This window comes from Anser anser (assembly GCF_964211835.1).
Source record: "Anser anser genome assembly, chromosome: 4".
In the NCBI taxonomy this organism is placed as follows: domain Eukaryota; kingdom Metazoa; phylum Chordata; class Aves; order Anseriformes; family Anatidae; genus Anser; species Anser anser.
This window is the reverse complement of record NC_139724.1, coordinates 78,258,487-78,285,995: the sequence shown is the minus strand read 5'-3', so window position 1 is coordinate 78,285,995 and position 27,509 is coordinate 78,258,487. Positions and strand designations below refer to the sequence as shown.

The 27,509-nt window shown below is 67.7% G+C and overlaps 3 protein-coding genes across 12 annotated transcripts in view; 2 read left to right on the top strand and 1 right to left on the bottom strand.

Annotated features, from left to right (window-relative positions):
- Positions 1–5,190, top strand: part of ATP6V1B1 (ATPase H+ transporting V1 subunit B1) — a 40,488-nt gene extending 35,298 nt beyond the window's left edge. For all 10 annotated transcript variants that reach the window (XM_083832824.1, XM_083832816.1, XM_083832818.1 and 7 more), the window contains 10 exons: positions 1,065–1,142; positions 1,355–1,494; positions 2,505–2,606; positions 2,728–2,825; positions 2,973–3,096; positions 3,214–3,364; positions 3,839–3,921; positions 4,079–4,183; positions 4,699–4,828; positions 4,903–5,190. In XM_083832824.1, coding sequence (XP_083688950.1) covers positions 1,065–1,142; positions 1,355–1,494; positions 2,505–2,606; positions 2,728–2,825; positions 2,973–3,096; positions 3,214–3,364; positions 3,839–3,921; positions 4,079–4,183; positions 4,699–4,828; positions 4,903–5,069 — 1,178 coding nt within the window. In that variant the 3' untranslated portion in view covers positions 5,070–5,190. The remainder of the gene's footprint in view (positions 1–1,064; positions 1,143–1,354; positions 1,495–2,504; positions 2,607–2,727; positions 2,826–2,972; positions 3,097–3,213; positions 3,365–3,838; positions 3,922–4,078; positions 4,184–4,698; positions 4,829–4,902) is intronic.
- Positions 5,191–5,336: 146 nt separating this feature from the next.
- Positions 5,337–13,971, top strand: LOC310898216 (shootin-1-like). The gene is made up of 16 exons (XM_083832810.1): positions 5,337–5,924; positions 7,341–7,459; positions 7,677–7,728; positions 8,013–8,107; positions 8,681–8,816; positions 9,423–9,520; positions 9,802–9,883; positions 10,115–10,209; positions 10,482–10,628; positions 10,826–10,979; positions 11,094–11,199; positions 11,594–11,643; positions 11,893–12,002; positions 12,388–12,435; positions 12,596–12,767; positions 12,948–13,971. Exons 1-16 carry the CDS (start codon positions 5,888–5,890, stop codon positions 13,187–13,189), a joined length of 1,743 nt encoding a protein of 580 aa, XP_083688936.1. The 5' UTR covers positions 5,337–5,887; the 3' UTR covers positions 13,190–13,971.
- A 2,846-nt stretch (positions 13,972–16,817) lies between these two features.
- TEX261 (testis expressed 261) lies at positions 16,818–22,386 on the bottom strand. The gene is made up of 6 exons (XM_083832790.1): positions 22,199–22,386; positions 21,631–21,710; positions 21,165–21,318; positions 19,160–19,227; positions 18,136–18,238; positions 16,818–17,765 (listed from the first exon to the last, which is right to left on the bottom strand). The coding sequence occupies exons 1-6, from the start codon at positions 22,266–22,268 to the stop codon at positions 17,650–17,652; spliced, it is 591 nt and encodes a 196-aa protein (XP_083688916.1). The 5' UTR covers positions 22,269–22,386; the 3' UTR covers positions 16,818–17,649.
- Positions 22,387–27,509: the final 5,123 nt, after the last annotated feature.

The window sequence follows — 27,509 nt, the reverse complement described above, 5'->3', positions numbered from 1 at the left end:
GGCTGCGTGCGGTGCTGGCCGCACGGGTCCCGGCCGGGGTCTCCCCATCCCCTGCAGGGTGTGGGCAGGGGGGGTGCAGGGTCTGTCCCCCCCCCCGTGGTGCTCTTCAGGTGCTTTGCTTTATTGACCTTGGTGCCACCGGGACCGGCGGCGGTGAGGGAAATGGTCAATAAAGCAAAACAAAGGGAAAAGCGCTCAATAAAGCAAAGCAAAGGGAAAAATGGTCAATAAAGCAAAGCTCCCCCGCCTCTCCTCGTGCTCCAGCAATGAATCAGACGGCCCCGTGCCACCGCTGCCTGCGTGCCCAGCCAGCACCAAGCCTGCTGACCTTTCATGCTCCGCGCTCCCTCGCCCCGTTCCCATCCCCGCCGTGATCTTTATGTGCTCTGACACCCGCAATGCTGCCCTGGCCCCTATAGTCCTATAGGGGCGGCAGGTGGGGGGGGGACCGGAGACACGCTGGCTTTGGAGCTATCGATCCCCGGCGGAGCCGCTCGATGAGGAGGCTGAGCACGAGCTGAAGTGCAGGAGCTGTTCGGGAGCCCTCTGGCACCCCCCGGAGCCAGTTTGGGGATGCGGGGTGCCTCGGTGTCACCCAAGCCTGGGGACCCCACAGAGAAGGTGGCGTGGGTGGCATCAGGAGGGCTGCGGGGACCTGGCCCCGCGTCCTGGCGTCTTGCTGCCGGGGTGCCGTGGGGTTGTGCATGTCACCCAGCCCTCGCGTGCCTTGCTCCCTGCCCACACCCCGTCGCACCCTTGGGTGCTCCCCATTTCCGTTTCCACGCCCAGCAGCGTCGCAGAGCCTTGAGCTGCCGCCTGGGGCAGACGTTTCAATGCTTCGCGCTGGGAATGGCCCCGCAGGGGTTGGGGCTGGGTGCACCCTCTGGGCACCCAAAGCGCTGCTTTTCCACGAAGGCGCAGCTCGGCCTCAGCGGCCTCTCACCCCGGTGCCCGAATGCACCTGGCAGCGCTGCCGGGGGCTGGGGGGGCGCAGCCAGACCCGTCCCCTCCTGTCCCCGGGGCCGTGCAGCTGCCCGTGGGCACCAGCAGCCCTCTCCTTGCAGGTCGTGTCTTCAACGGCTCCGCCAAGCCCATCGACAGCGGCCCCCCGGTGATGGCCGAGGACTTTCTGGACATCAACGGTAACGGGCGCGGGCACCGGGGCTGGGGTGGGGCTGCTGAGCCCAGGCCCCCCACCCACTGTGGGGCTGGGTGGCCGCACGGGTCCGAAGAGGGCTTCTTATTAGTTATTCTGTACTATATTAATTATTACAGTTATTATTCTATTAGTGTTTTGCATCATCTGGGGCATCCCCACCACTTCGGGGTGCCCCATCGGCCTCTCCTCCTCCAGGCCAGCCCATCAACCCCCACGGGCGCATCTACCCCGAGGAGATGATCCAGACCGGCATCTCGCCCATCGACGTGATGAACAGCATCGCCCGCGGCCAGAAGATTCCCATCTTCTCCGCCGCCGGCCTCCCCCACAACGAGGTGGGTGCCTTCGTGCCCGCGGGGCAGAGTGGGACCGCGAGCCCTCAACACGAGGACGCGAGGGGGATTTAGGATCCTGGCTCCTGCCTGCGTCTGCTCCTTGCCCCCTGCTCTGGCTCTGCGTGGTGCTGGGCTCTGCCACATCCACGCCGTGCAGGGTGGGTGCCAGGCGCACCGCTGGGGTGCACGCGGGGAGGGCGTTACCCCGTGCCTCAGTTTCCCCATCTGCAGTTCCCCCTCTGCTACCCCATTATGCCAAGAGCCGCACCGGGGGCAGAGATTTTGGAGGTTAAGAAGCGTTTGGACCGTGCACTGAGTCACATGGTCTGAATTTTTGGGTAGTGCCAGGAGTTGGACTCGATGATCCTCGTGGGTCCCTTCCAGCTCGGGATATTCTGTGATTCTCTATAAGATGAGATGTGGGGTTTTCTGATGAGGGGTGCCCCAAATGTGGGGTGCCCCGAGCACGGGGTGGGGACTGCAGTGCCCCCCCAGTGTCCCCTGAGTCACGGGCGCCGCACCAAAACCACCAAGCTCGGGTGGCTGGGGACAGGGATGGGGACAGGGATGGGGACAGGGACAGGGTCAGGGAGCGCAGCCCCTCGCTCCCCCGGCAGCAGCGGCACGGCGCAGCGCCAGACGGTGATGCAGTGGGACAGAAAAACGTCCCTGATGGATCGGGAGTGACAGGGGAGAGTTCACGCGGCCGAGCCGGGGCTCGGTGCGAAGGGCACGGCGGCACGGCCATGGGGCACAGCTGCCTGTCCACCCCCTGGCCCCTCGGGTCCCAACCTCTGCGGGGCACCTGGGGACAGCGGGGACGGCCGCGGGGTGGGCGGCTGGGGATGCTGGTGCCCGGGGATGCTTCCTCCTTCGCTGTCTGTGCCCTGGAGGCACCCCCTGCCCCTCGCTGGGGTCTGGCCGTGCCGTGGGGCCGTGGTGTGGTCCCGGCGTGGTCGTGGCCCCTGCGGCACGGCCCCGCGCTGCACGCCTGCCCCGTCCCGCTGCAGATCGCCGCGCAGATCTGCCGGCAGGCCGGCCTGGTGAAGAAGTCCAAGGACGTGATGGACTACCACGAGGACAACTTCGCCATCGTCTTCGCGGCCATGGGGGTGAGTCGGGCCCGGGAGGGGACCTCGGCAAAGCCAAACTGCGTGGGGCACGCCGCTCTCCTGCCTCTGCCTCCCCGTGCACGGAGCCGCCACGTGCCCGCTGAGCGGCCTCACCCCGCAGGTGAACATGGAGACGGCTCGCTTCTTCAAGTCGGACTTCGAGGAGAATGGCTCCATGGAGAACGTCTGCCTCTTCCTCAACCTGGCCAACGACCCCACGTGAGTCACCCGGGGGCTCCGGCACACAGCTCTCCTCCTCCTCCTCCTCCTCCTCCTCCTCCTCCTCCTCCTCCTCCTGGGAGGCTCTGCAGGCGCTGGGCGCTTCCCGCTGCAGCCCCCCGGCAGCGCCAGCCCCTCTCCCCGCAGGATCGAGCGCATCATCACCCCGCGCCTGGCGCTGACCACGGCCGAGTTCCTGGCGTACCAGTGTGAGAAGCACGTGCTGGTCATCCTGACGGACATGAGCTCCTATGCCGAGGCCCTGCGGGAGGTCGGTGCCGCCCGCAGCCCCCACCCAGCTCCCCATCCCCATGTCCCCACGTCCCCAGGCCCCCTCTGCTCGCCCCGCTGCCCCCTCCAGCACCGACTGCACCCCCCCGTCCCGCAGGTGTCGGCAGCCAGGGAGGAGGTGCCCGGGCGCCGCGGCTTCCCCGGCTACATGTACACCGACCTGGCCACCATCTACGAGCGGGCCGGGCGCGTGGAGGGCAGGAACGGCTCCATCACGCAGATCCCCATCCTCACCATGCCCAACGACGGTGAGCGTCGCCCCGGGGTGCGTGGGGACACCAGGGCAGGGGAAACCACAGGGCTGGGAAATGCCAAACTCTTTTATTCAAACGGGCGTGGGGGAGCTTGTAGGATCTGCCATGGCTTTGTTCAAGGCGCTTTGTAGCAAAACTTGCTCGGTTTCTTTTTCGTTCTCTTTTTTTCCCCAGTGTCCCCCTGCGCCTCCCCAGGCAGAGCAGTACGGAGGCGCATGGCGTCACACTCCTGCCAGAGCGTGGTTGGGGTGGGCACGGGACTGGGGGTGCACGTGTGCATGGGGAACCCCTGGGGGTGTGCACACACACATAGGTCTACACCTGGTGCTTGCTTGCCCTGTGGTGTGGGACCCGCTTTCGCTCCCAGCTGCGTCCTCCAGTGGCACTGCTCCATCTGCCCTGGGCTGGTGGCCGGTGCTGTGCCCGTGCCCACGGAGCAGCCGTGCTCACGCCACCTGCTTTCCCCAGACATCACCCACCCCATCCCCGACCTGACGGGCTTCATCACCGAGGGGCAGATCTACGTGGACCGGCAGCTCCACAACCGGCAGGTTTGTTCCTGGCACCGCCCCGGGGATGGATCCGGATCCACGCCTGTGGGCTGGGGAGCACAGCGATGCCGAGTGCACCAAGGCTTGTGGGGGGAACTGGGGGGCCAAGGGCAGTCACTGGGGCTGGCAGTGTGGGACCGTGCCTGTCTCCCCGCAGATCTACCCCCCCATCAACGTGCTGCCCTCCCTCTCCCGCCTGATGAAGTCGGCCATCGGGGAGGGCATGACCAGGAAGGACCACGGCGATGTCTCCAACCAGCTGGTAAGGGCTGGGTGGGAGGGAAGCGGCACCGTTTGTCGCTGCAGCCCCCTCCTCCCCTGGCTGTGGGCTGAGATCTTGCTCATCGTGGGCTGGAGCCCTTAGTTTCGGCACCCAGCCTCTCCTGGAGGTGAGGAGGAGCTGGGGTGTCTGGCCTGGGAAGCTGGAAGTCCCGGGGGCGCAAAGTCCCAGCGGGGCACAGGGGATGCACGGCTGTGGCTTGCCCTGCTGCAGGAGCGAGACGCAGCCAGCGGGACGTTGGTCACGCAGCACTAATTGGTGGTTGTTGGTGCTGCAGGGTCCTGGGGGGGTCAAAAAACGCCCACAAGTTCCAGCTGCCCAGCCCCAACGCAGGCGCACAGGCCCTGCTCGGGGTGTCCCCAGGCATGCCACGAGCAGGGGGCAGGCAGCCAAGCCCAGGCTGGCATTTTCCCGAGCCGGGCAGCCGCCAGCTGCGCTGCTCCTGCCGGGGCCGCACGGGGGGTCCGGCTGTCCTGAGGGCACCCCCTGCCCCGCAGTACGCCTGCTACGCCATCGGCAAGGACGTGCAGGCGATGAAGGCGGTGGTTGGGGAGGAGGCGCTGTCGGCCGACGACCTGCTGTACCTGGAGTTCCTGCAGAAGTTCGAGAAGCAGTTCATCACCCAGGGTAGGGCTGCGTGGGACGGGGCAGAGCCCGGCGCCACCCAGCCCCTGCACTGCCCTCGCCTGCTTCTCCCCCAGGCCCCTACGAGAACCGGAGCATCTTCGAGTCGCTGGACATCGGCTGGCAGCTGCTGCGCATCTTCCCCAAGCAGCTGCTGAAGCGCATCCCCGAGACCATCCTGGCCGAGTACTACCCGCGCGAGGCCAAGGCTGCGGGCCAGCAGACGGCCAGCACGGCGCTGTGAACACCCCGGGGGGGTCGGCACCGGGCTGCTGCTGCCCAGAAACCTCCGTTTCCAACCCAAATGAAAAGGAAAGTGCAAGAAACCTCCGACCCTTGCTCAATAAAGCAGTGCGACCTCTAAACCCGGGCTGTGCGCTGGTGCTTCCCACCCCGGCTCTGAGCTCCTCCTGCCCCGTGCCTCCCCACGGCACTGCCCCGTGGCAGCCTGGCGCTGCTGTCCCACCTTGTCCCCCCCCAGGGACGTGGGCCAGGCCCTGCCCCATGCTGCCGCTGCCCCGCAGCCAGCCCCACGGGCCCCAGCAGCCAGCCCGGCTCTGTGCTTGGCTGCAGAAAGCTGCCCGGGCTGTGCACAGCTGGCGTCTCGTTAAACTACGGCTCCTTTTCTTTTTTGAGAGGACCCAGGGGGCTTAAAGCCCCCGAGAAGGTGTCTTTGTTGCAAATCTGCACGGAGAAGGCGCAGCCCTGAGGGAACTGGGACTTGCAGCTGGGGCAGAGCGAGTTTCGGTTCCCGCTGCCTTTTTGCAGCAGCGCATCTCCCCGGCACGTTCCCGCTGCAAAAAGCCCTGCTGCCGGGGCTCCCGCCGTGCTCCCCGCCACGTCCCCCCCGAACCAGCACCCCCAGGGCTGCAGCAGCAGCAGGAAAATCCCCGCCGGGATGCGGGTGCTCGGCCCCGAGCTGCTGCTGCTGCACACCGAGGGGCGGCCGCTGGGCCCGCACCGGGGTTTCACTTCCCTGCGGCGGGCGGGCGAGCGCCGGGGCGTTGGGAGCAGGCGGCCCCAGCACCCGGGGGACCGGGGGACACCGGCACCGCTGCCGCCATGGACTGGGCTGGGGAAGGCGCCGGGCAGCTGGCAGGTGAGGCTCGGGGGGGGGTCTGGGGTCCCGGTCCCTTCCCGGAGGCTCAGGGGTAGCCGGGGGTGCCGGCACGTCCCGAGGGAAGGGTGGTGGGGCCGTGCCCGCGGCCGTCCCCATGGTTTCTGGGTGCCCTGGGCTCCCCGAGGTGCTCTGCAGGGCAGAGCCAGCCCCTGGGGGCTGCAGGGGGGGGGTCTGTGCAGCGCAGCCCTGTGTAGGGGAGGGAGGGATGATGTGGGGCTGCATTTAGATGCGTCCGCCAGACCCCAGACGTGGGGGGGGTGTCTGTGTGTCTGTCCGCTTGTCTCTCTGTCCATCCTCTGTCCGTCCGTCTGGGCCGTGGGAGGCACACCGCAAAATCTGCCCAAATCTGTGCGCTCTGACGGCGTGGGGTGGGTCAAAGAGCAAAACCGGGAGCGATGAGGTGCAGCGGGGTGGCTTGCGAGCACAGCTGGCGCGGGTCCCGTGGGACCACCGGCCCCTGCAGGTGGCTGCGGGTCCTGGTGGCGGAGGGTGGATTAAAAAGGGGGGATTTGGATTCCGGAGCACATTCCCCACCAGATTAGGGCTGTTATGAAAAGGGTCAGAGGCAGGTGCCGGATTCCTGCCCCGCAGCCCGTGACGCACCGCGGCCCCTGCCTGCTTTGGGAGCTGGTCCAGGGAGGGGCTGATGCAGGAAAATGGGGGCGCACGGGGGTCCTGGGTCCCCCCCGGGAGCCCAGCTCGCCCCCCTGCCACTTGCTGCCTCGAGGGGTCCCCCCAGGACCCTCCATGGTGCCCAGCCAGCCGGGGACAGCAGCGGCTCCATCCCTGGAGCTGCGGTCGGTGTCGGCCTCCCGCCGTGCTCCTGCTTTCCCCAGGGACCCCTCCCCGAGCACCCCCTTTGCTCCAGGGTCTCTCTGGTCCCATGGCCGAGCTGCCTCCCCTAAGAAACTTGTTGGTGTTGGCTCTGGCTTTTGCAACCTGTTCCTCGATCCTTTTTTTGTCACCTCACTGCCTTCTTCATGAAGCCATGGCTGCAGCAGCGCCTGGCAGCCGTGGCCCACCCGTATCCCGTGGTTTTATGGGGCAGGGAGGGCAGTGCGTTTCTCAGGGGTCTCCGGGCTGTCCCTGTGCAAGGTTTGGCGAGCAGGGAGGAAACCGGGGACCAGTGGGAAACTGGTCATGCTGAAATCGGGACGGGTGAGCGCGGGGTGCTGGCGCCTTCACTGATTTTCAGCAGCAAAATTCGGCTCCGCCGCCGGCCCTGCTGCAGGTCCCTGTCCCCAGCCCGACCACCCCGGTCCCCCGGGGCTGAGCACCCGCAGCCCTACTCCTGGTGCCTGGGGGGGCTGCTGAGCACCGAGCCACAGGGGTGGCAGCGCAAACACCTTCCCACCTGCGCTGGTAACCTCCGGCCCTGTTTCGCTTCCCCTGCAGCCATCGTGGAGTCAGACAGCAATGAGGAGGAGGAGGAGAAAGAGAAGGAGGAGGAAGAGGAGGAAGAGGAGGAAGAGGAGGACGAAGACGAGGAGGAAGAAGAGGCAGCCATGGTCCAGGTATCACTCATGGGCTCATTCTCTGCTTTATTTCCATCTTCCCCATGCAATCCAGAGGGGACAAGAGGGTCCCCTGCCCGCTGGCCCTGCTGTGCCCCGGGGACCCCGGGACGCCGCCGCCGGGCTGTTCCCATCCCAGCGGCCCCATGGAATTGGGGGCTTGGGGCTCACGCGGGGGGGAGCATGGCGCTGAGCGCTGCCTTGCCCCCCCCCCCAGACCCTCACCGAGGAAGACGAAGCGAGAGCGTGGCTGGACGACTTCCAGCAGGGTGAGTGCAGCGGCCGCATCCTGCCGAGCATCGCTGGTACCACGCCGTGACCCCGGGCTGGGGCTGGGGGCTGCTCGCCCCCATCTCCAAGCACCTCGATGGGGATGGAGGAGGTGGGATCGGCCCGGGAAGGGCAGCCCAAACGCACGTCCCGGTGCGGACCCTGGCCCACTTTCTCCGCAGCACCCCAAGCACTGGGGTGGGCGCGGGGTGCCAGGAGGAGGGCAGGGACCGCGGGCAGATGTGGCCGTGCTGGTGCTGAGCCCCGGTCCCCGTCCCGGCAGCCTCACAGGCGCTGCTGGCCGAGCTCTCAGCGCTGGAGGCAGAGTGTGAGATCGAGAGGACGTGCCGCCAGCAAGCCGAGGCGTACGCGGCACAGGTAGGGACCCCGCGCCCGCGGGAGCGGGGCGGTGCTGGGCACCCCTCTGCCGTCCCTCTGGCTTCGTTTTTGGGCTGGTTTCAGGGAAACGGGCAGCGCTGTGGGCACAGCTCCCTCCTGGGCTGTGTCCCCTGCCACTGCCCGAAGCCAGGCGCTGCAAGGTGGCATCACGGGGGGGTGGCAGCAGCAGGGACACGGGTCACAGCAGGAGCAGGGGCAGGGCTGCCGTGCCCCCCGGGGACGTCAGCAGCAGTGCCGTGCAGAAAGGCTTCAATTTCTGGCCCCTGACTGGGGCTGGAGTTGGCATTTTTGCTGTGCAGGGAAACAAATAGGAAAACGGGGCAAATTCCCACCATTTCCGACGATGTTTCCTGCAATGGGAGAAGCCCCCTCTGTTCTGTGCCCCCGGCCGGCTGCACCTGGCGGGGGGGTCAGGATTTACCAGCGGGGCCAGGACCCTGCTGGCACCCTGCTGGCACCCTGCTGGCACCCTGCCTGCCCTGGGGACCCACGGAGCAGCCCCGGGCAGGGCTCCAGCAGCGACCCCCGGCCCCGGCCCCGGCCTCTCCGCAGGTGCAGAAGGAGAACACGAAGCTGAAGCGGCTCAGCCTGGCCCTGCCGCCCGGTGTGGGCGCAGGGGACGGGGACCTGCCCGAGGAGGGGGACGCCAGCCCCGACCCTGCCCAGCGCCACGGGCAGGAGCTCAAGGGTGAGCCGGGCCCCTCTATTTTTGCCTCTCCCCGCATTGCTCCCACGGCACCCAGGGGTGAATTCTGCCCCAGCTGCGCTCGCTCCTGGTGCGAGCCACAGACCCCGGCCGTTCCCGTAGTGGTGTTCTCAAAATTAGCTAATTAGCGGCAAGCACGTCGTACCCCAAAGTCGCATTAATTGGTGCTGAGCCCACGGGTCCCTGTCCCCTGCCCGGCTGCATCCCTCGGTGCCACCCACGCGGTGTTTGTCCTGCGGCTCTCCCTCGTGCCTCATTCCGGGAAAGGACGAGGGAGCGCTGCTGGGACAAGTGAAAAAGGCGAAACGAAAACGCTGCAGCCCCGCTTCCTCCTCCTCCCTTCTGTTTTCCCATGCTCGAGATTTCGGTTGCGTTTGTGGCCTGGAGCTTGTTTCGCCTGCCCGTGCTGGGGGGCGGGGGGGGTGGGGATGCTGTGCTTAGGGGTGCTGTGCTCAGGGGTGCTGTGCTCAGGGGTGCTGCGCTCCAGCCTCCAGCGGGGTCATTGGTGACGCAGCCAGGACGGGTGCCACCTGGGGAGGGGGCTGCTGTCCCCTTGGCCACCCCGTGCCCCCCCCCTTTTCGCTCCAGGTCTGCAGGAGAAGCTCTCCTGGCTGCTGGTGGAGAAGAAGGAGCTCAGCATCCAGGTCCAGGAGCTGCAGAGGCAGAACCGGGACCTGCAGGAGCAGGTACGGGGGCAGCCCCCCTCCCACCCGGCCGTGCCCCCTCCCCAGGTGCCCCTCGGCCCCCCCCGATGTGCTCAGAGCCCCCTCAGCACCTTCCCTTTTCCCCACCTTCCCCAGCTCCTGCTCGTCCTTGCAGCTCCTTGCTGAGCTGGGGATGGGCTTTGGGGGGGGGCTGAAGGACCCCTCCATGTGCAGCCCCTCTCCCTGACGCTGGGGGGGGGGGGCAGGCTGGGGGCAGCAGGACCCAAGCCCGGGGTGCCAACGAGGGGCTTGTCCTGCTGCAGCTGGAGAAGGAGAAGCTGGAGAGGCAGAGCCTGCGGGCGGCCCTGGATTCATCCCAGCGGACGCTCAAATCCTTCAAGAGAGGTGAGGGGGGTGCTGGGCCCCCCCGGCACCGCTCCCGGCCCCGCTGCACCCCACCAGGGAGGTGCCGGCTGGCTCCCCAGTGCCACCAGTGCCCCCAGCGCCACCAGCCCGGTGACCCAGCTGAGGGGAGCCAGCGGGAACCAGAGGCGATGCCGCAGCCCCAGCGCGGGGATTTGGGCGTCCCGAGGGGGTTTGTGCCCCCCGCCCCAAGCTGAGCCCCCGCTGTGGCAGTGTCCCAGGTCGTCACCCAGGACTACTGCGAGGCGCTGCAGAAGCTGGAGCTGGAGCAGGACCTGCGCCTGCACGCCGAGGCCTTTGCCCACAAGGTGCGGGCGGGCTGGGGGGGGGCACCCTGGGGTCCTGGGGGGGGTGCAGGTGCCCTACGGGACATTGGGGGGCAGGGGCGTCAGCGCCCCTCAGTGCACTGCTGGCTTCGCCCCAAATCCCAAGGGGAAGCGGCGGCTCCCCGGTGCCCATCGCAGCACCCGCGGATGCTGCCCCGCAGGGCACAGTTTGGTTTTTGGGATTTTTGGCCGCGGCACGGCGAGGGGCTGAGCGCCAGCCTCCGCCCCTCCCCGACCCCCGGCCCCTCGGGCAGATGCTGGTGGCGAAGAAGGAGGCGAGCAGGCAGAGCAGCATCCTGCTGCAGAGCGCGGGGCCCAGCGCCCAGCTGCTGCGGGCGCTGCAGGAGGTGGGAAGCCTCACCCGGGCGCTGGAGGAGGCGCGGCAGCAGCACCAGCAGCAGGTGAGAGCCGCGGGGTACGGCACTGGGTGGCTCCAGACCTCCGCATCCCTCGCCGCGCACCGCCTGCTGTCGCCCGGAGAGGGTTTCCCTCCGTGGATTTCCACCGCCACGCTGTGGAAGCCCGGGGAGGGCTCCCGGGGCTGGGCTGGCGCTTGGTGGGACCCCCCCTGCCCTGCCCCACGCGTGTCCGCCCGCAGGTGAAGGAGCTGGAGGAGCAGCTGGGCGCGAGGCCGCGGCAGGAGGAGCTGGAGCTGGCCCGGGCTGCGCTGGCTGCGGCCGAGGAGGGGAGGCAGGAGCTGAGGGCGCAGCTGCAGGAGGCGCGCGGGCGGCTGGTGGAGCTGGAGGTGGCCGGTGGGTGCCTCGCCCCGACCCCCGGCCTGGGGGCTTCGGCTCAGTGGGGGGAACCAGCCCCAGAACGGGCACCCCCCCACCCCACCCCGAGCCCTAAATGTGGCCCCACCGCAGCGCGGTCGCAGCAGGAGAAGCAGGAGGGGGACCTGGCACGGAGCGAGCCCGCGCCGCCACCGCCACCGCCGCCGCTGCCACCGCCTGCGCCCGCCGTCCCCTTGGAGTAAGTGGCACGGCACCAGGGGACTTCAGGCCTGTGTGGGCCGCGGGGACCCGAACCCTTCTCCGTCCCACACGGGCTGCTTGTCCTGTGGGGCTGTGCCTTGTCCCCGGGCTGTCCCCGGGGTGCTGTGGGTGCCAGGAGGGCAGGGAGCAGACGGGGCGCGGTGCCGGGGGGCCCTGGCTGGGCACTGGGGTGGGTGAGGCAGGGACGGCGCTGAGCAGGGACCTGGGGGGGTCTGGCCGGGTCCTGACCAGGGCTGCGGGTGGAGCAGGGGATGCGGGCAGGCCGGGCTGTGCGTTTGGCCGCTCGCTGCTTTTTGCTGTGTTTGCAGCAGGGAGCGGGGAGCAGGGAGCAGCTCCGGCAGGCTCTCAGCCCCGCTCCCCCCCCCCCGCAGCCCCCTCTTGGCGCTCAGGCAGAGGAAGGGGCAGGCAAACCCGCAGCACCGTAAGTCCGAGAGCGTGGCCCCAAGCTCCTGCCCTCCCCTCCTGCGCCTCCCCCTGCGCGGGGGCACCCTGGCACCCCCCAATTCCCAGGGGAGTGCCGGCGATGCTCCCGACATGGACGGAGCGCCTGCCCTGCGTGGGGGGGGCGAGCACCCCCCAGCCAGGCACGGGACGTCCCGTGGTGGGGCTGGAGGGGGCAGCTCCCCGCTGCCGCGGTGCGTGGGGTCCCAGCAGGGTGCTCCCCGCGCAGGCAAGCCAGGAGCCAGCGATGCCAAAGCCCAGGCCGTGCAGGAGATGATGGAGCGGATAAAGAACGGGGTGGTGCTGAGGCCCGCGAAGGAGCGGGTGCCCCTGGGCCAGGTAGGAGATGTGGGGCTGGTCGCCTCCGGACCCTGTCCCGTGGGGGAATGGCCCCGGGGCTGGCACTCGGGGTGCCTTTGGGGAGCACCAGCTCCTGCGCGCCTCTGCTGGGTGCACACAAAAGGGAACGTGAAAGGGGGCCGGGGCCCCCTGGGCCAGGTCTGTGGGACCGCTGCTCCCGAGCCAGGGCAGCACTGATGGGGACAGGCAGGGGAGCCGGAGCCTTACCCCGAGGGTACCTGCCTGGCCTGGCCTGTCCCTTCCTGAGAAACCCTGGGCTCCCCAGCCCCAGTGCCTGCGTCGCCCTGGGGACCATGGGCACGGGGGGGCTGCGGGGCCGAGGGGACAGTGGGACGTGGTCCCATCTCCTCCCGTCCTCCCGCAGTCAGCCAGCAAGCGGCGGAGCAGGGCGCTGGAGCTGCGGGGCATCCTGGTGAGCAGCTCTGTCCCCAGCGGGGGGGGGGAAACCCCTTCCCAGGGTGCAGGGAGGTGGCAGCACGGGGTGACCCAGCTGGAGCTGGGGAGCGCCCCGTGGGTCCCCCCCCCCCGGGGGCTGTTCCCGTAGCTCCCCGGCTCGGCGCGCTCTCTCCTAGGGCGCCATGCGCAGGGCGAGCAGGAGGGCGAGCGGGCGCAGGAGCAGCGTGCGGGGCCAGGACAGCCAGCTGGAGGCCATCCTGCAGCGGCGCCGCCGGGCGATCGATGCCCCCGCGTCCCCCCCGCAGCCGGACAGCACCGGCCCCGGGGCTGGGGGCAGGACGGAGCCTGGTAAGGGCCGGGGCTGGGCGCAGAGGGGCTGCGGGGCTTGGTTCAGGGGCTCGGGTTGGGCTGTGCCGCCCGCATGGTGGCACAGGTCCATCATACAGGGCCTGCTCTCGCTGGCCCCGTGCTCGCAGCATCCCGTTGTGACTCTGACGACCCCCTCTGCCCGTCTGTCTCTCTCCCCAGGGCACGAGGACGCTGGCAGGGCTGCCTCCCCCGGCCGCTGGCACGGGGACGGGGACCCGGTCCAGTTCCGACCGCGGGCAGTGGGAGGCATCTCCCGGAGCCGGCCCTGCGCCTGGCTGGCCGGGGGGGGAGAGACGGCGGAGAGGGGGCAGCCCGAAACCCAGCTCAGCCCTGCCCGGAGCGGGGCGGCCGGAGGGGAGCAGAGCTGTCCGTCTGTCCAGTCATCCGTCCGTCCCGCTTAGGGGGAAGAAGCAGCCACCAGCCGTGTCCCCAGGGCCACCAGCACGCAGCTGCTGGCTGGGGCACGGCAGCGCGGGAGCAGAAGTCTGCCCCAAACCGGGGAAACACCGCTGGGCTGGGGGCGATGCTGGGGGCAGCGGGGGGGGGATGAGAAGGGGCAGGGTCTGAGGTCACGGCAGGGCCACGCCTGGCAAGAAGTGACAGACGCAGACGGACCCGGCGGACAAGGCCATTCACCGCTAGCTTTGTGCTCATTTCCTAGCAGCCTGTACCCTCCTGTGCTTTAATTAAAGGCGAGGCGGCACCGGGTTCCCCCAGGCTCCTTCGCAGACCCTCTCGTGCTGGGGGCTCGGGCACAGAGCGAAGCCCCCCGCACGGTGGCACCGCGGGGGCTCGCCCTTGGCCGCGGCACAGTGCAGGGGCTGCGGACCCCCCGGGTGCTCCAGCGCATCCAAGCAGCACGGGGCAGGGACGTAGGGGCTCGGTTCTGGCTGCCGGAGGAGCTGGAGGTGGCCAGGGATGGGCACAGCACCGGGGGGACTTCGGTCTCCATCAGCCACTGCTGTTCCCCCCCGAACAGCCGGAGGACGGCAGCGCTCTCCAGCCGCTCGGAGCACCAGCTGTGCTGCACCCAGGGCATCAGCTGCAAGGTTTTGGGGCCAGAGCTCCCCCAGCAGACTCTGAGTGGCAGAAAAGGGGCAGGGTCCCCAGCTGGGCCAGCCAGGGCTGCCCAGCCCCAACGCTGCAAACCCACCCAGGCTTGCTTCTATGCCTGCAGGGAAAAAAAAATTTTCCTGCAGGGAAAAAAAAATACTAACTAGGGCTGGGAGCATCATCTCGGGGGCTGCTCAACCCACGGGGTGGCTCCTTGTGCACATCTCCTTTTCTAAACAGCTCTGCTGGTGAAGGCAAAGGAGGGAAAAGCTGCATGTCCGAGCCATGGGACGGGCAGGGCAGGGCTGTCGCTGCGCCCGAGCTGCCCTCTTGGGCTGGCGGGGAGCCACGCGCCTCGGTGCGGGAGTTAAATTATTCTCCCCGTTAAAAACTTACGCCTTTTTCATAGGCCGGATTGGTGTAGCTTCCCCTTGCTGCCAGCGATCTGATGGTGCCTCGTTGTGCTAATTAGGGAGCCGGCCGGCAGCAGGGCGAGGGGCCCGCGGGGACGCGGCCGTGCCACGCGGTGCGGGTGGTGGCACAGCGAGGGGACACGGCCCCGGGGACAGCCAGCACCACTTCCAGCACTGCCTCACCTCTGCGCATTTTCTTTCGCATCGTGGAAGACAGAGACGGATTTAAGTAAATATTTAGGCGAGCAGCTCACTTTTCTGATTACCGGGCACTTCTTGTCCCGCTCCTTCGGTTCTCAGGCACCTGGAGGGTGCCATGGGGAAACCAGGCAGGGCCACGCTGCCGTGGGAGGCAGGAGCTCAGCCCGAGGGGCAGGACGGCAGCGTGGGGAGCTGAGCAGCTCCTCTGGGGCAGGAGGTGACAGCCACAGGGACCCCGGCCCCGGGGACGTCCCAGCCCCGCGGGTGACTCGGCAGCCTGCCCTTCCCGCCCGCCGCCGCGCTCCGGCGAGCTGATTCCTCTCCCCTGAGCGCACCCTCCGCACACCCACGAAAATCGATGCCCGCTTCCCGGCTCTGCTCCCGGGGGACAGGAGAGCCCCCGCGGTGCTGGCCAGCCAGGCTGTGGCAGCGAGAGCAGAGGCGCCTGGGCACGCGCGACCCTTAAATCCTCACCCAAAGCGGTAATTCGCTCTGGGGTTCGATGTAGGCAGGCAGAAGCTCTGCGGGAGGACGCTGGCACGTTGCTGCTCGGCCGGGGAGGATGAGGGCGCGCTGCCTTCCTCCCCAGGGGGCTGGCGGGGGCAGCACCCAGCGAGCACAGCATTTTCCAGCTGCAGCCCCCCCGGGTGCACTGGTTTTGTCCCTGCCCACGGCAGGAGCTGGGAGCCCACGCCGGGCCCGGTGCCGCGCTCGCCCTGCACGTGCAGCACCGTGCGCTCGCGGCCCTGCAGCGTTTCCGTCCCCGCAGCCGCCCGCATGGCTTTGTCTGACGCTCGCCTTTGAAATATTGACGGGGCTGTGCTCGCTACCATCCCGTTGTGTGGCTCCTCCGAATCCGCCCCGGCTCAGCCCAACGGGTCGTGAACATCCTAAATACCCGGGAAGCATCACGAGGAGCTGGGGAAAGCATCCTGAGAAGGCACAGCACCCTGCCCCGGCTCAGCGACAGGACAAGGGGCACCGAAAAGGCCCCCTGGAAGGGGTATAAAAGCCACCGACCTTTCCTGTTGGTCCCTGGCACAGCAGCCATGGCCCCCAAAGGGCTCCTGGCCGACTCCTCCTTCCCCTGCAGCACGGTCAGAGGAATTTGAATTAAAAATCTGAACCTGAGGGTGCTGAGCTGCCCTGCTGCGCCCAGCCTCAACCCAAGGGCCTCGCCTGCCCCTGTCCCCGTCCCTGCTGCCACCACGCAGCGCCCGCTCCGGCCCATCTGGCGGTGCCTGAGGCGGTGGAAACTGTTAGAGACACTTCGGAGCAGAGCTGTGAAGACGTGGCTGGAAGGAGCCGTCCCCCCGCGTGTCTCCTCCCGCTGTCCCCGTCCCCGAGGTGCCGCCACCGCAGCAGCCGGCTTCCCCTCCCTCCTCCTGCCACCAGGCTCTCCCACCTCCTGCAGAAAATCTTGTTTTCAGCACGAATCTCAGCGAGCCTCACCCCCTGCCTCGAGCAGGAGCACCCGGAGCTGCGGCGAGGGATTTGGAGCCCCGCTGGGCTCCGGTCACCGGATCCGGGCGCCGGTGGTGCTGTAACCGCACAAAGGGTGCACCGCGGGCACCCATCGCTGCCGAGCCCGTCCTGACACCCGCACGGGCCCGCACGCTGCAGCCTTGGGACAAAACCACAGCAGGATCCTGAGAGCACCCCCAGGAGCTCCCCGCAGCACGGGCAGCAACCGCTCGCCTCCCGTCCCGTCCCTCCTCCTCGCCACACGCCTCCGTGCCACCACCCGGCGTGCTTTCCGCTGCCGACCGCTCTGCTTTGCTCTTGGTGCTTCCACTTCCACCCCTCGTGCCCCAGGAAAGGCCCAGGGCATCCCCCAGAGCCTCCCTGACCGAAGCTGCCTTCCTCACCGCGCCCTCGCAGCGCGCGGCCTGCAGGGCTCCGCAGCGCCGGGTGGCCCCGGGGACGTGCCCCTTCTTCTCCCCGCTGCTTCTCTAGAAACGAAAACCAACCATCAGCACGCACAGGCGGTGTCCTCAGGGGATGCCATCCGAGGTGGGGGCTGCAGGGGCGCCGCTGCACCCAGCTTCTCAGGTAATGAGGCAAACGTCACCGCCGTCGAGCTGACGAGCAGCTCTCGAACAGAAACCACGCTTCTGTTCCACTCGGTGTAAAGGCGCAGCAGTGTCAGTGGGACCGAGCAGCCCCGGGGACAAGCAGCGCGACGCAGACCGAGGCTGTGCGCGACGGGGCTTCAGCCAGAACCGGCCACGAGACAAAACGAGCCGTTTTCTCAGAAACTCCTTAAAAACCATCCCAGACCTGCAGGACCCTGCGTTCCTGGTGAGCCTGGGGAAACTCGGCTCTGCCGCGGGCCGAAGCTGACCACGAACAAAGCACAAAAGGGAAAAAAAGATTGTTTTAATGATCATAGGAAGGAACAAAGGGTTCGCACCTCCTCCTCAGCAGGATCATCTAGTTTTGTTTTTTTTTAAAATTGGAAATCAGGGAGGCCTGCCGGGTTTAGTAGCACAGAAGATGTCGAGCAGAGACCCGCGGAGGCTGAGCACCTCGGCCAGACCCCCGCTGCCCGGCACGGAGCAAACGCGGCTCCCGGGGCCTCGCTCCCACGGCCAGCAGCTTCCAGGCCCCTCAGGAAGGCTTCCAGCAAAACCAGAGAAAAGTGGAGATCTCCAACATTAAATCAAACAAAAAAAAACGCGCTCCTTCCAGGCCACCCCCTGCTGTCTCGGGGTGCTCCCCGTGCCGACGCGCGCCGCGCCGCCAGCATCCTCCAGCGCCAGCAGGCGGGGACACGGGGCTCGGCAAGAGGTTGGTTGCTTTTTTTTTTTTTTTTTAATTAATGGCTCCGTGTAAACCTCAGTTAGACGTCAACGGTCTGCTGCTACGCCAAGGGAACGCGTGCCCGCAGCCAAACTACATCACACGAACTCCAGACTTCCACCGAGAGCGGGCGACGGTGCCTGGCAGGTCTCTGCGTGGGGCGCGCGGCTGCGGCCGGATCCTCCTCACCCTCCTCCTCCTCGCAGACAGTCCCAGGACGTCAGCGGAGCCCGTCCAGTGCCGCTGCCGCCTGCAGCCCCCACGTATCCACGCGTTCCCAGCAGGATCCCGGCCGCAGGCATCGAGGAGGGCTCCAGCGAGGCGTGGGGACCGCGCTGCCCCGCAGCCCTCGGCACAGTTTGGGTCCGCCCGGCACCGGCTGCCTGCAGGGCTCAGTAAATCTTCTGCCGGCTGGGCAGGATGGCCTCCTTGATGAAGGAGAAGATGAGGAGGATGCCAGAGCGCTTGCCCCTCTTTCCCTTGGTGAAGTAGTTGGAGACGACGTCATCTGCGCAGAGAAGGGAAGAGGAATCAAAATCAGCGATTGCTGGGACAGGTCCTCTGATTTCAGGGCAGCACACAAGCAGGACAGTTCCTGGTTTGCTCACATCTGGGCTGTTCCAGGCCTACGGGCAGCCCAGATCCGCCAGTTCTGAGACTGGAGCATGAGGGGAGAGCCCACCGAGAGCTCCAGGGCGCCAGGACAGAGCGAAGCAGCCCCATGAGCCCAGGAGCTGACACAAGGCCAGAGCAGCCTCGCTCTGCCCCTCCCCAGGTAGGCGTTGCTGGATCGTTCCCTTCCGCCCTGGCTTTGGGAAGGATTTGGGAAGGATTTGGGAAGGATTTCCCCCCCACAAGAGGGAACGAGGAGCACTGACCTCCAGGCTGCACTGTGGACGGCAGGATGTTCTCTCCGGCCGACAAGGAGACAAAAAAAGCAAAGGGGATCAACCACAGGCAGAAGGTGAAGTAGGCGAGGACCTGCGGGCAGAACAAAGTGGTGAGAGCCGGGTCAGGGCACGTCCTCTGCAACACGACAGCCCCCCCTCGCTCCAGCGTGGCGCTGGGTTTCTGCCTGAACCCCCTGAGGGAAAGGGCACTGAGAGGGGAGATCCCGCAACTCCTTACCCTCAGACGCTGAGCCTGCAGAGCCAACACGGGGACGAGGAATCCCCCGGCTACCTCCAGAGAAGGGCAGGGCAGAGGACGCCCTCACTCCTGAAAACCTTCGCTGCTCCCAGAACTTTAAAGAGCGCGATTAGCCAACCAGGAAATCGGCCACGCTGCTGTAACTAAACCCTCCTGGTACCTTGCGGGGACGAAGAGGAACTGGCGCACCAGGGTTTGCTGCTCCTGCCCCGAGGCTTGGAGCCAGAGCCCCAGGGGGTGCCCCCACGCCGCGGGCTGCAGCGCTGACCAGCTCCGCGGCACTGCAGGAGCGTTACATTTCACCAAGTTTCTTTGTTTGCTTGGTTTTTCGGTTTCACAAGAAGTTTTCTGCGGGGTTTAAGGAGGCCCCGTTGTGAATCTGGGCCTCCACCTCCCCAGCAGCTGTGAGGGCGGCAGGACAGAGGAATCAGCGTGTCTGAGGCATAAAACGAGGAGCAATTATTCCAAGAAGGAGGTAGTTCGTGTTTAGCTTGCAAAAAAAAAATTAAAAAGTAGTATTTTTTCTACTTCTCCTAGCTTTTAGCACCGAAGAAAAAAAAATCCACCCTCTGCACTGAAGATACAGCATTCCTTCCTGCCCTTCACTGGCTAAGAAAGCCCCAAGGCCGTGCCCGAGGGGTCTGGAAGAGAAGCTGTGGCTTTCCGGGTGCCTTCGGGGACCGAGCAGGGCCCCCAGAGGCCCGAGGAGCGTTGCCCTCTGCCCCCTCCCGCCGCGCCCCCGCGGCCCCTCACCTCGGAGAAGAGGTAGTACTCCTCCGCGAAGTACTGGAAGGCCAGGTAGTGGTTCAGGACGACCAGCACTGCCGAGGGAACACACAGCAGGGTCAGCCTCCAGCCTGAGGACAGCGCCACGGCTCCCCCCAGGACAAACCCCTCTCCGACCGCCCGTCCCCATCCCCGCAGCCCATCCCCACCTGCAGCCTCGCTGTCGCCCAAGGAATTTCGGATTGTGCGTGAACCCGGTGAGAAACTGTCTGGGTCCCCAGACCCCATCCCCGTTTGTCTCCCCGCGCAGCCTCCGAGGAGCCCGAGCCCCTTCTCGTCCCGAGCCAGAGGGCGCCCGGAGCCCAGCCTGCGAGCGCAGCACGGCCCCGAGGGGATGGGAAAAACCCCGCACGCACGGCAGCTGCCGAGGGGCTCTGCGGCCAGACGTAAAGCGACTCAAGCTGAAACGGGCTCACGCAGTCCTCGGCAGAGAAAAACACCGCTTGGCCCCCGGGGAGCTCGCTGGTGCCTTTTATCCGAGGCGCTAGGACAGCTCCTCCAGCCCAGCTCGGGGTCAGCACAGCCCTGGGCACGAGGCAGCCCCGAGGCGAAGTGCTTCGTCCTGCGCTGCCCCTCGGCTCCGCCAGCTGAGGAACGCGACCAAAACCCAGAGAACTCTGCAAGGTGAGAGCCCGGGCCTGCCAGGAAACACAGCCCCTGACCTACGCGCCACGGGAGAGCCGCACTCATTTTCAGGCAGCAGACGAAATCCTGCCTACTGGAATCCTTTGAGGAGCGAAGGTATGTCAGTCACACGCGGCGAGCACCCTAAAATATGCATGGCGACTCCAGAAAATGTGCATAACAACTCCAGAACTCCAGTTCTGCCCGCTCAGGACTGAAGGTGTCACTCCGAATCACTCAGAGCAGAGACCTGAAGTCACATCCACGCACAGGACGCTTCAGCACGCAGGAGGCTCGGAGCAAAAACCAAAATAAAGCCGTTCCACCGACTCCGAGCTACCACGAGCCATCCTGACGGCGCTCCCAGCCCATCACCTGCAGCGTGCCTCGTCCCTGCCGTGCTCCCCTGTACACCCACCACCCGAGCAGGACAGACAGACAGGACGGAAGGACACCCACGCAGCTGGGGAGGCACCTGCACCGGTTGGCCCAGCGCTGCCCCACGGGCACCGCGGTCTCGCGGCGCCCCACGCAGGCACTGCTGGCAGTGTCTGCAGGCTGTGAGATGTCGCTGCTTGGGGCAGAAACCTCTGCTCGCCTGCAGCACGAGCCCACGGCAGCCCCTCGGCAGGACGGGAGCGTCTCGGTGCCACCGTCCTGCCAGGACTTGGCCCAGGAGGCCGGGAGCCTGCAGGCGCCGGGGATGGAACTGAGACGGCCACAGCAGTGGGGCTGCAGGAAAGGGGTCAGCACGGGAAAAAAAATCCCCCGTCTAAAAGCATTAAAGCTCTTTTCTACCTGCACTTTTTGCAGTAACCGTGATGGATTTCCATCTATGTATAACCACAGACGTTTATTTTAAAGCTTTCCTTTCTCTAAGCAGCTCCTCATAACGATACACACGCAGTGCCTCCCGCAGCGCAGCGCCGCATCAGGCTGTAATTATCCACGTGGGGTTTTGTAGCTCGCTTCAGATCCCTCCCTGCTCTGTACCAAGACACAACGAACGCTGGTGGCAGCCTCCACACAACCTGGGGCAGGAACCTGGCTCAGAAACCCCGGGCAGGAACCCGGGGCAGGAACCCAGCCCTGCCGCTCTTCACACCGGCTCCCGGCGGCCCAGGACAAACGAGCACAGAGGCTGCAGCTGTCCCACGCGCACCATAAAGCGAGATTAAGGCGCACGGTACAAAGCTCGAAGTCCTGGGGCCTCCCTAACGCCCTGGCAGCTGCAGTGCAACGCCCGAGCCCTCATCAACGCCCAGCTGGAGCTCAGGCTCCTGCTGCCCTGTGCCACCCTGCGCCGCCCCCTGCCACCCCGCACTGCCCCGTGCCACCCCGCGCTCACCGCAGGACAGGATGAAGTTGGAGGAGGTCAGCACGATGAAGGGGAAGGTCTGCAGCAAACCGAAGTAGACCAGGTTGGTGAAGAGCCCCACGCCCACCATGAAGCCGGGGAAGTGCTCGAAGAGGTAGAGGCCGATGAGCACCGCCGTGGAGAACTGGAAGAGAGGAGCGGGGTGTCACAGCCCTGCCTGGGGTGACACGGGGGTCCTGGGGGGGGGAACCAGGCAGGGCTGAGCCTCCCCTGGCTCCTGCACAGAAGGACTGCAGTGCGTGCAGAGGAAATACAGCTCTTGAGCTGCTTTTATTCAGCTACGGAGGCAAAACCCGGCTGTGGTCACAGCAGGGAGCCTGCTGTCACCAGGGCCACCCCTCGCAGGGAGCATCCGTGTCCCCGGCGCCCCGAGGAGGGGACAGGATGACGTCCCGTGCCATCCCCAGGCAGGACGCGGTGGCGTTTCGGCACTCACCCAGATCATGTACTTGATGATCCTCCTGGTGACAACCGTGTACTCCTCGATCAGCTCCGCCAGGTAGTAGAGGCCGGCGGCTGCGGGAGGAACGCTCGGCTCAGCCCCGCCGCCGTGGGGGCAGGATGGGGGCACCGGGGTGGGGGGGGGGTCCCGGGGGGCTGCAGGAGCGGCGCAAACGGGGGCACCCAGCGGGACCCCAACCCTGGGGCACCCCCAGGACCTCGGGGGCACCCTGGTGACCTTGGTGGCACCCGGCTTGTGTGGCACCGGGTGGCCTCGGGACCCTGGGGACCCCAACCCCCTGGGCACCCCCACCCCCTGGGGACCCCCATCCCCATGGGGACCCCCATCCCCTGGGGACCCCCCAACCCCTTGGAGACCCCCACCCCCCTGGGGACCTCCACGCCCTGGGGACCCCCACCCCCTGCGGCACCGAGGGGACCCCCGGGGGACCCCAACCCAGCGGCACCCGGGGACAAAAAGGGGACCGGGGGACAAGCGGGGACCCCCACCCCGGGGCACGGCCGCCCCCCAGCCCCGCTCCCCGGGGGTCCCGGAGCCTCACCGATGGCCAGGGTGACGAAGGCGACCTGCAGCAGCAGGGACAGCCAGCTCAGCGCGTACAGGAACCACATGGCCGGGCCGAGCCGAACCGGGCCGGGCCCCGCCGCTCCGAACGGGACCGCACCGGGCCGGGAGCGGGGCCGGGCCCCGCCGCTGCCCACGCGGCGCCGGAACCAGCGAGCGGCCCGGCCCGGCCCGGCCCCGCCGCCGCGCCCTCTGCAGGCCCGGAGGGCCTCACCCGGGGCGGGGGAGGGCCCGGCACCGGGTGCGGGGCCTGCAGCCCCCCCAGGGGTCCCGGTGTGCCCCCCCACCCCTCCCCCGGTCCGCACGGGGGTCCTGACAGCGCACGGAGCGCCCCCCGCAGTGTCACGGGGCTCCCCTGAGGCCTGCGGGGAGCCCGGACCGTGCGGGGGTCCCCAAATTGTGCGGGGGTCCCCCGGAATTTACGGGGACCCCAAACCGCAGAGGGGGTCCCAAGAGCGCAGAGGGACCCCGAGACGGCACGGAGAGCCCCCGGGGGCACGGGGAGCCCCCCGAAGGGTGTCGGGGCTCCCCCAAAACACGCAGGGGCACCCCCTGAACCTGCGCAGGGGGACACTGAAGAGCCCCCCCCCTGCACCCATTTAGGGACCCCCTACACTCATTATAGGGACCCCCTACACTCACACAGGGACCCCAGCACCCCTATAGGGGCCCCCTTCTCCTCTACAGGAACCGCTGCACCCATATTGGGTCCCAGAACCCCTATAGGGACCCCAAGCTGGCAACACATAGGTGCCCCTGTGTCCATACAGAAACCCTGTGCCCCTGTAGGGACCCCCTGCATCCATACAGGGCCCCCTATGTCTGCCTACATCTCCCCTATAGGGCCCCCTCTGCCTATATGGGAATCCTCTGCATCCATATGGGGACCCTCAGCACCCCTATAGGACCCCGACACCCACATGGGGGCTCAGGCTGGGCACCCCTGCGCCCCAAACCGGCACCCCTGGGCTGGGACCCCTCTTCCAAGGTGTGGACTCCAGGGAGAGACCCCAAAGGGGGGACTGTGGGGTTGGGGTGGTCCCAGGCTGAGCCCCCAGATTCCACAGCCCCAAAGCAGGGACCCACCCCAGCTCCCGGGCCGAATCCTGCCCCGTGGTGTGCCCACGGTCTCCCCACAGCTTGGGGACACAGAGGGGGGTCCTCAGCCCCGTCCTGCCCCTGCAGCCACACCGGGTGTCACTGGGTGTCACTGGTTTGCACTGGTCTGCACTGGGCGGGGTGTTGAGATCCTGGCTCTGGCTGGAGCCGTCCCCTCCTTCCCCTACACCGGGCACAGGGGACGGGGTCGCATGGTGCCCCCAGCACCGCCTCCCGGCCGTGCCTCAGTTTCCCCATGGACGGACAGGGTAACCTCACCCCCCCCAGCACAGGGAGCCCCATGCAGCCCCACAGGGTGGTTTGTGGGGTGCCCAGGTGGAAGTCCTCGCTGTGGGGTGCTCGGGTCCTCGCCGTGGGGTCCCCAGCTGCTCCTTGCCTGGTGCCAGCAACAGGGGACAGGCAGGATACGATGATGGCCACCATGCACCCCCCATACACATGCGCATGAAGGTGTGCACACTGTGCCCCCTCCCGTCTGCACCCCCCCGGCACCCCCAACTCAGCTGGGGTGAGGGTGGGGGACACCCCATGACCGAGTCCCTCTCCACCTCCCCCAGGTTCCCCCTTCAGGGCAGGGTGCTGGGACCCCTTGGGGGTGACCTTTGTGTCCCAGCAGGGAGCAGTGCCCGGTGCTCAGCACCCGAAAGGACAGGGGGACAGGGGGACAGGGGACATGGGGACACAGGGACAGGGGGAAAAGGGGACAGAGATATGGGGCCATAGGGACAGAGGGACATGGGGACAGAGAGATAGGGGGACAGGGGAATATGGGGACACAGGGACAGAGGGACATGGGGACACAGAAACATGGGGACCCAGGGACAGGGAAATACGGGGACACAGGGACAGGGGGACTTGGGGACGTATGGACAGGGGGACATAGGGACAGGGAGACACAGGGACAGGGGGATGCAGGGATATGGGACCAGGGGGACAGGGGGACATGGGGACGTGGGGGCACCAGCACAGGGCAGGCAGGAGCCCAGCGGGGCTGGGGGCAGGCTGGGCGAAGGGGGCCATAGGGGAAAGGTCCCCGCTTCTGCCTGCAGCACGTGGGCACCGTGGGGCCGCACGAGCACCGTGCCCCAGCCGCTGCTGGGGGCTGTGTGGGCAGCGGGGTATGTACCCGCTCTGCTGCGGTGGGGTCGTGTGCCCCGAGCTGTTTGTGCGGGGCTGCGCAAGCACAGGCTGGCGTATCCCGGCTGTTCCTGTAGGGTTGCCCCCCCCGGCACCGCAGGGTTGTGCCTGCAATCCAGAAGCAGCCTGTTGTTGTTGCTTTTTTTTTTTTTTCCCCCCGTGTTTCCACCAAAAACGCACGTGGTCCCACGGGGCCGCGGCTCCCAGCAAGCAGCGGGGTGAGCCCGTGGGGGCAGACGGACAGACGGATGGACGGACGGACATCCCGGCGGCACGAGCTGGGCGCAGAGCAGCCCGTTTCCCTTCTCCATCTTTTCTCTCCCAGGGGGGTTGGATTTTCCCCTTGAATCCCCCCCCCCCCCATTTCTCTCCCCCAGGAGGGCGATGCCGCAGGGTTCGCTCCCTCGCTGCGCAGCTCCCGGTGTGCAAAGCGGCCGTTTGGGGCCGGACGTGGCGGCGGCGAGCACCGGCCCCAGCCGTGCCGATGCAAACTGGGCTGCACTGGGGGCTGCGGGGGGGCTGGCGCCGCACCCGGCTGTGCCACACCCGGGCGCATCAGCACCGCTCGCCAACCGCTGCGTGCTGCACCTCGGGCACCCGGCGCGTCCTGGGCACCCCGGGCACCCCTGGCACCTCGAGCACCCCAAGCATCTCAGGCACCCCGAGCACCCCAAGCACCCCGAGCACCCCGAGCACCCTGAGCACCCGAGCAGGGCGTTCCCCAGCCCAGGACAGATCCCGCGTCGCAGCCACCCGGTGCCGGGTGCTCTCGGCGAGGTGCTGGGGCAGCGTGCGGGCACGGAGCTCTCCGTTCCCATGGCGCGTTTCCATCGGCTGCGGGGCTGGGCTGGGTTGGTTTCTTTTTTCCTCGTGTTTTTTTAGTTTTCAATTTTTTTTTCTCCTTTTTTTTTTTTTTCTCCCCTTTTTCCAGTTCAAGCCAACAACAAAATGGCTGCGAAGCTGCCTCCGCGCTCGCTGGGGACTTGGCTTGCAGCGCTCTCGCTGCCGGGGAAGCCAAGCAAAAGTAATGTGCAAGTTCACCCGGGGAAGGAGGAGGAGGCCCCACCGGCCTCCCCCCTCCGCTTTGCCAGCTCTTTATGTGTTTGACAGAGCTTTTTGCTGCTTCTCCCCCCCCCCCCGCCCCCCCGCTCACCACCTGCCACGGCGCTGGGCACCCCTGGCGTGGGGCTGCGGGGGAGTTATGGGGCTGGGGGTGCAGCATCCCAAACGCTGCCCCAATTCCGGCTCCCCTGGGCCTCATTGTCCCCGTGGAGAGGGGGCTGCCACCCCCTGTCACCCCCCGATGTACCTGCGCACCCCCAGGTATTTGGGTTTCTCCTCCCCACCCCTTGGACCCCACGGACCGGGGCTTGTCACCCCCCTGCATGTCCCCCCCAGCAGGATATTTTTGCTTCCCCCCCCTCCCCAAGCCCCCGTGCATCCCCACGGGGGGGTTTCTGTGCCCCCCCCAGCCCTGTGCATCCCCACAGAGGGGTTTCTGTGCCCCCCCCCCAGCCCTGTGCCTCCCCACGGAGGGGTTTCTGTGCCTCCCCCAGCCCTGTGCATCCCCATGGGGGGGTTTCTGTTCCCCCCCCCAGCCCTGTGCATCCCCATGGGGGGGTTTCTGTTCCCCCCCCCAGCCCTGTGCATCCCCACGGGGGGGTTTCTGTGCCCCCCCCAGCCCCATGCGTCCCCATGGAGGGGTTTCTGTGCCCCCCCCAGCCCTGTGCATCCCCACGGGGGGGTTTCTGTGCCCCCCCCAGCCCCATGCGTCCCCATGGAGGGGTTTCTGTGCCCCCCCCAGCCCTGTGCATCCCCACGGAGGGATTTCTGTGCCCCCCAGCCCTGTGCATCCCCACGGAGGGGTTTCTGTTCCCCCCCCCCCAGCCCCGTGCATCCCCACGGGGGGGTTTCTGTTCCCCCCCCCAGCCCCGTGCATCCCCACGGGGGGGTTTCTGTTCCCCCCCCCAGCCCCGTGCATCCCCACGGGGGAGGTTCTGTGCCCCCCCCCCAGCCCCGTGCATCCCCACGGCTGGGATTTTGCCCCCCCGTCCCCGTGCCCCCACCCACGCCATGGTGCCACCCAGCCCCACGCGCCCCACCCGGCGGTGCCGCCCCCACCCCACGCGTGCCCCCCCCGCTCCATCCCTTATGCATCCGTGCCCTGATGCAGCCTGACAGCCCGGCTGCGCCCGCTGCCCGGCGCGCAGGCGATGCAAGCGCCGTGCTATTTTGGTTGACGATAATTTGCTCTGTGTTGGGCGGCGGTTCACGCTCCGGTCAGCCCTGCCCGATACTATCTTCCCGTTTGTTCCAGGAAAGGTTTTCCTGTCAGCTCCCCTTAGCCTTGACATGCTCCCCGAACTGTGAATGCAACGCAGTTTGGGACCGCGCCACGTGAGCCTGTCGGCTCCGCTCGCCGGCCGGCGCGGGGGCACCCCGGGGTGGGGGCACCCCGGTCCCGCTCCCCGAAACCGCCGCGGGCCGGGGCCAGCAGCCCCGGCGGGAAGGGGGCCGCACGGGGATGTGGGGGGGGTGTAGGCACCGGTGCGATGTACCCCCGCCCCGTGTGGGAACCTGCCCCCCGGTCCCAGCACCACCCATCACCCCCCCAGCCTGTCCCCAATGGCCTTGGGGTGCTCGCCCACCCCTGGGGCGCTCCCCAGCCCCCTCCCTCTGCTCCGTCCCCTGCCCCTCTCCCTGCTGCCCATGGGGGGGGGGGGTGTCCCTGCCACCCCCCTCAGCCGGGGGTCTCTGGGGTCCCCTCCGCAGCCCGGTTGCGGAGCCGGGGCTCCCCCCGGCCTTTGTCTCCCGAGCCCGGTGTGCCCCCTGGTTCTCCCGCGCACCCAGGCGCACAGCGGGAGCGCTGCAGGAGGATTTCCCCAGGACCCCCCCGCCCCGTGATGGGGGGTGCAAGCGGCTTCCCCGAGCCCGCTGTGGCTCCTGGGCACGGCGCAGGGGCACCGGCCCCACCAGCTCCCCCCCAGAGACCCCGCTGGGGAGGGGACCCCCACACTGCCCCGCTGCACCCG